The 6448-nt window shown below is 55.4% G+C and overlaps 2 protein-coding genes across 2 annotated transcripts in view; both read left to right on the top strand.

Annotated features, from left to right (window-relative positions):
- The window catches only part of UTP14A (UTP14, U3 small nucleolar ribonucleoprotein, homolog A (yeast)), a 38873-nt gene extending 33637 nt beyond the window's left edge, over nt 1-5236 (top strand). Inside the window, exon 14 of the mRNA XM_010003467.1 lies at nt 5228-5236. Within this exon, the coding sequence (XP_010001769.1) occupies nt 5228-5236 (9 nt within the window). The remainder of the gene's footprint in view (nt 1-5227) is intronic.
- A 439-nt stretch (nt 5237-5675) lies between these two features.
- The window catches only part of BCORL1 (BCL6 corepressor-like 1), a 26695-nt gene continuing 25922 nt past the window's right edge, over nt 5676-6448 (top strand). The window contains 1 exon segment of the mRNA XM_010003468.1: nt 5676-5761. Within this exon segment, the coding sequence (XP_010001770.1) occupies nt 5676-5761 (86 nt within the window).

A 6448-nucleotide genomic window follows, 5' to 3' on the forward strand; every position in this document is an offset into this window, starting at 1 on the left:
CGGGCCCCGCACCCGCCCCCGGCACCGGCGCCCGCCCTGCCGGGCAGCGGGGCTGACCTGGCCTGCCCGTGCTGGGTGTTGTTCCGCACTAGTTGTTCCTGGTCAATTCCACTACAGTTTCTGATCTCTGCCTGAGTGGTTAATGGAACGTTAGAGAAACTCTTGCCTTTTCTTTTTTTGTTTTCCCGGTCTTCTCCCTCAGGTTTCCCCCCGGCTGTGCACCCTGCCCGTGGTGCGTCCCGTGAGAGGGCAGCCGCGGTTTTCCTCATTCATTTTTTAATTTCTACGTGTTTGTTGGCAAGCCGTTTGCTGCGCAGGGGTTTCCCGAGGCGATGGGCAGAGTGAAGCCCTGCTCGGGCGGCCCTCGGGACCGGCGCTCGCTCCGGACCTCTGCACCTCCGATGGACGCTCCACAATCACATATGAAAACAAATATAATTTCTTGCCTGTGTTACTAATGGCAACGAAGATTGCCGAAGTGAACAAACTATGGCAAGGGAAGGAGACCATTCCTGGTGACGCAGACCATTCCCTCCTGGCCTGTAGGAGCCACGGGGGCTCATGCCACCTTGTCCGGCTCCCGCTGGAGCAGCCGGGTCGCGGGCGATGTGCTCCAAATCCCACTTCAGTTTCTAGTGGCTGACGTGGGGTTTTTTCGTAGCCATCTGGGGAAAAAAAAATCCCCTTGCCGTCGAGGTTTCACTGCTCCCTGGGAATGAACGTGACAAAGGTACCTCCCGCGGGTGTGTTTCCAGGGTCAAAGTGCATCCTTCCCGGCCTGCCAAGGAGCCCTACGGCTCCTGGCGAAGAGCGGCCGCGTCCTCCCCATCTCGCCGCCAAGGGATGTGCCAGGCTTTCCCCTTTCTGATACCCTAAGGCTGGGAAGTTTCCCTTTCATTCCTCGGCGTGAAAGGAGGCACTGCAGACGGGCAGCGTGTCACCATGTCCCTGAGGGGCCCTGAGCCCAGCTGAGTGTGTGGCTTCCCCTGCCCAGCTGCACCAAGTTCCTCCCAACCTCTGGAGCTGGGCCTGGGCCTGGCGAGGCTCACCCCGTGCAGCGAGGAAAGGTGAAGCTGCTGTTGGCCCCAGGGGAGCTTGTGCATCGTCTGAACCCCAGCTGCTCTCCCACCTGTGCTGGGGGATGTGATGCCGCCGCGGGGCCAGCGGAGGGAAGCCTTGTGCTGGGGGGTTTAGGAGGCTGGCTGCTGGCCTTTCAGTCCTTGTCATCTCCTGGCTGCCTAGGGACAGAGGTGCTGGGGTGGGGGAGAAGGAAGGCAGGTGTCTTGAAATCCAAGTTGGTTTAGTACTCCAAGTGTACAGAGCAGGAAGATGGGTGAAAAGCTTCTTGGGGAGTCAAGGTAGCGTGGTCCTGATGTGGAACTCGCTGCCAAGGGATGTGCCAGGCTTTCCCCTTTCTGATACCCTAAGGCTGGGAAGTTTCCCTTTCATTCCTCGGCGTGAAAGGAGGCACTGCAGACGGGCAGCGTGTCACCATGTCCCTGAGGGGCCCTGAGCCCAGCTGAGTGTGTGGCTTCCCCTGCCCAGCTGCACCAAGTTCCTCCCAACCTCTGGAGCTGGGCCTGGGCCTGGCGAGGCTCACCCCGTGCAGCGAGGAAAGGTGAAGCTGCTGTTGGCCCCAGGGGAGCTTGTGCATCGTCTGAACCCCAGCTGCTCTCCCACCTGTGCTGGGGGATGTGACGCCGCCGCGGGGCCAGCGGAGGGAAGCCTTGTGCTGGGGGGTTTAGGAGGCTGGCTGCTGGCCTTTCAGTCCTTGTCATCTCCTGGCTGCCTAGGGACAGAGGTGCTGGGGTGGGGGAGAAGGAAGGCAGGTGTCTTGAAATCCAAGTTGGTTTAGTACTCCAAGTGTACAGAGCAGGAAGATGGGTGAAAAGCTTCTTGGGGAGTCAAGGCAGCGTGGTCCTGATGTGGAATGCATTTACACTGTGGAATAGTGGCTGGCACAAGATGTCTCTGTGAGGAACAGGGGAAAGCCTCTGTCTGTCCCTGCGGGTCTGGGTCCAGCCCAGCTGCCCTGGAGGTGGGCACCTGTAGGAGATCCTGGTTCTGGTTGACTGGGTCAGTAGAGAGGTGGGTTAGACCTGGTGGCAATGTAGATGTGACGTCTGGTAGGGCAAACACTGCCAGCATCAAAACCTCTGGTAAAAAAACAGGCTCTTTGCTACCTGTGGCAGGAAGTTTGGTGGCAGCCCTGAGAAGCTCCTCTGTGTATTTTCCAGTGCAAGTGCTCCAGAAGCTGAGCCTTGACTTAGGTCAGGGAATGGATCCAGCCAAGGCATTGCTGGTATTTGGGGGAGGGGGCAGAGCTTGGAAACGTACTTTGCAACCCCTGTACCCCTTTGCCACATCAGTGCTGGGGTGAGAGTGCGAGGTGCAGCATTGCAGCAGAAAACTTCATTAGGGAGCCTCACCTCAGGCAGCTCCAGTTGGGATCCTTGAGAGCTGGGCGACTTTACCAGGACACAGAGGTTACCTGGGCTGAATTCTCTTCAGCTGCATGGGAGCAGGAAGGTGGAAGCAGCATGTCTCACCAGCCTCAGCTCCACCAGGGACTGCAGTTGTCCTGGTGCTGTTGGGATTCTAGTGCCAGGAGGATTTCTCGAGATAATTGTTAGAAAATATCCATTCCTGATGAATTCATCTCAGGAAACTTGTTTCCATCAGCTGTATAGTGGTGTTTCAGAAGAGAGAGTAATTTCTTGACTTAATCTAAGGGAACGTTCACGTGTAGCTAAGTCATTGCTACCTGAGTAAAAGCATGGTTGTTCTACAGGGAAAACACCTGCTTTGCTTTTTCTGGAGCCTGGAAGAGACTGGTTTGCAGGGCAGCAGTCTCTGCTTTTGCAAAATGATGAGACATTTTGCCTTAATGAACAAAATAACCCCAGACTTTAACTCACCGTGTCAGTTTCCCTGACAGCCTCTCCCAGGGCTTGCTGGAGGTGAACGTGTTCGGCACCCTTTGTGTTTGCAATTCTTAGAGCACGTTTTGTTTTCAGAGGTGAAGGAGCTTTAATACCACAGGATGAGCTTCTCCACGCGAAACTCTGTGTTGATGTTCTTACTCTGTTCTCAGCTAGTTTTCTTTGGAGTTAATTAGAATTGGCTGGGCACCTATTTAGCTAAATCAAAATAATACTGTGGTTTCATATACACTTCCTTTGGCAGACATCGTGGATTTAGCAGATTCTGTGCCAGGCTGTGCCTTCTCTCCCTCTTGGTGAAGCTGATCTAGGAGCTAGTATGGGCTAAACCTGTCCATCCAGGGGAAAAAAAAAAAAAAAAGAAAGTTTCAAACAGAGATCAACTTGCTGGTCAAATTTACTGGGACACTGCACCAGTTCAGTGCCACAGTCGGAAGGGCGAGGGGAGAGAAGGGCTAAAACAGTTTCTTCAACAGCTTCTTCTGCTTGAAGCCAGGCATGTGAAACCATGCCCTAGTTGTGTTCTCCAAGGGGTTTCTGCTAGTTTAATTACATCCCTTTAAAGTCGCTTCAAGCTGCACCAGTGCAGACGGGAGGTTGCTGCTTTCCTTGTGCCGACTCCAGGCGTGTTGTGACCCGGGGAGGCTGCAGCTGGCTCCGGCTTGGCGTTGCAGCGGGAGGCTGCTCATCCCTGCCTTCCCCACTAAACTTCCTGGTCCGCCTTCTTAAGGATGCTGTTCCTTTGCTGTTTGTGCTCGAGACCACGTCTCTTGTTTGCCTGGTTTATTCCTCCTCTTCGTTGAAATCTTGATTCTTTTGCTCTTCTGTTCTTGGTTCCCTGTGAAATGCCTGTCTTTGGCACGTGTCCCACATCGTCCGTAGAGGAGAGAGGCCAAGAATTCATGAAACAGTGTCTATCTCTGTTGTTACGTCCTCCCAGCTCTCTTCTTGTGGCCTCCTCTGTTGACCAGCTCTTACTCAAAATGTGCTGTTTCTCCCAGCCCCTCACACCACCCTGTTGCCACTTTTCTCTTGCCAGACCTGTTCTCAGGTCCCGCCTGATCTGTGCTTGTTTGGGGCTCCAGCTCCTGTCCCACACCACGTGGCCGTGTCAGCCCCGTCTCCCCTGGCACAGAAGGTCCCTTCTCATTTCTCCCAGAACATCTGTCCTGCTGCTGTGCTCAGGGGCAGAACCTTTCTCCTCCCCTTCTTTCAGTTTAGCCTAAGATGGTGAAATCCCCGCAGATTGTTTGTTCCCCTATTTCCTTTATGTTGCATTTCTCTCCAAGCACTGAAAGACTCCTCCCCTTCCTGCTCCAAGCCACCTCTCACTCTCTTTGGGTATGACCCTGCTCTCTGTCTCACCATCTGCCCCACTCTCCCTTCACTATCTAGCATTTCTTCCATCTTACTGTGTGTTTTAGCAGGTTTCCCCCACATCTCCTGGCCTCTCATTTCCGTGGTCTGTTTGCTCGCTTGTGCCCTCGTACGTGCAGATGAGTCTTTTTTTGCAAACAAGCTGCCTTGCCCCCACTTCCCCTCTGTGCCCGGCCCTCCTCTGTCCGGAGGATCCCCACGGGCACGTTTGGGCTGAGGTGAGGACACCCAGCAGTTCAGAGGAGTCGTTCAATCCCAGGGCTCAGTCCCCTGAGCTACTAGATCCCTGCAGTGCTCGTTCCGGCATCAGCCGATGGTGCAAGCTGCTTCTTGTCCTGTGCTTGTGTCGCCTGGGGTTTGTCAGGAAAAAGAAAACTGATGGAGATTTGGGATCACGTGTGGCTTTCAGCTTCTTGCCACTCTCACCTGCTGCACCGAGAGCGTTGCCGTGGCTCTGCGCCTGCTTTACCTCCGGGTATTCAGTGCTCCTGTGAACCAAGAACCTCCTTGACAGCCTTTCTCTGCCTTTTGCAGTCAGTCCTACTCGGTTCGACCGAGTCCACTTGTTAGCACAGTAGATCCCCTCTTCCTTCGTTGCCGTTTCCCTGACATGACTTGAGCAGCAAAGCTGCCTTAATGCTTGAACACCCAGTGCTGCACGATTGGCTGCAACGTTCTCCCTCGAAAGCTCCACCCAGCCGACCGTGCGTCTTGGATGCTCACGAATCACTGGGTTTCCCCATGTTTTCCACACGTAACTCTGCTGAATACCAGCACCTTCCTGACAGAGGGAGGGGATAATCACTTGATGGCACTGTCTGCAAACCTCTGCTCCCCTCCGGGATCCCCTAGCTGCCCCTTTGTTTGAGACTTTCCCCCTTGAGCTGGCCATGTGCTGGTTTTTGAAGGTCCTGTGAAGCCTTGGGGATGCCAACATTTTAACAGACCTTGGGTAAAGCTGTCTTGCCAATCACTACCCAGTGCTGGAGGTTCCTCAAGAGGGAGAGGAAAAGTGGAGGAATCTTTCAAGGAATGCATGTGTGTGTGAAGATGCCTGTGTGAAACTCTCATGGTATCCGGAGGCTTTTTGGGAATAGCCTTGTTTAATACAAGGATGAGTGGGCTGTGGCTTCCATCCCGAGGTGCTGCTGGTTTCTTCTAGCCCTCTTCCAGGCAGATGTGCAGCATGGTGGGGGTTGTGCCCCATCTGCCTGGCAGCAAAGCTGGGGGTGACCTTCTCTGAAGCACGGCTGCATGCGAGCATCCCGGGGAGAGGTACCCATCCTCTGTTTCTCCTTTGTAGGCAGAGTGGCCCCTCGAGCCCCAGCAGGTCCCGGTGGGTGAGGAGCAGCTGTCATGATCTCTACAGCACCTCTCTATAGCGGGGTGCACAACTGGACCAGCACAGAGCGGATTCGCATGTGTGGCCTCAACGAGGAGAGGTGAGGTGCGTGGGTGGCGTGGGAAGGGGGAGAGCAGAGAAAGGGCATCAGGGGGCTGGGAAGGGAGCTGGTGCTGGCTCAGCCCGTTTGTACCAGGTTGTAAAATGCCTCGAGGGGAGAAGGAGCAGCAGGGAGGGGATGGGGGGTGTGGTGAAATGGCCACATCTGTGGTGGTCCCCGTATCTCGTGTGCTGGAGGTCTCTGTAGAGGAACCCTGGCCTGTCTGTAGCTGTTCTGGTGTGTGACCAGGCTGAGTTGTCTGCATGTTCTGTGGGCTTCGCCAGACCTGTGCCCTTAACTGCCAGAGGACGGACAGAGCTTGACCCACTGCGAGCCAAGCTGCTTTTGGTGACCCAGGAGGGTTAGTGCAGACCAAATGATCAGATGGGAGGGTTGTGACATGCCACCAAATGGGAGATTAGGGAGGATTAGTGGCTGGGAGGCAGAATCGATCAGGAGTTGCTGGCCTGCCCCACGGCTCCGCATCGCCTTTCCGTTCCCGCAGCGCTGGGCTCTTGGTTTCGAATCCGATCAGTTTGTGGCTTTTTTGGGGCTCCCACGTCTGCTCAGCACGTTGGCTGGAGCCAGAAAAGTTTTACGGGCTGCGAGGCAGCGCGTGCCGGTCATTCCTGGCCGCGGGGCCGGGGCGTCGTGCGGGGCGTCGTGCGGGGCGGGCACCGCGCATCG

The sequence above is a fragment of the Chaetura pelagica genome, unplaced genomic scaffold (genome assembly GCF_000747805.2).
Source record: "Chaetura pelagica isolate M959 unplaced genomic scaffold, ChaPel_1.0 scaffold938, whole genome shotgun sequence".
In the NCBI taxonomy this organism is placed as follows: domain Eukaryota; kingdom Metazoa; phylum Chordata; class Aves; order Apodiformes; family Apodidae; genus Chaetura; species Chaetura pelagica.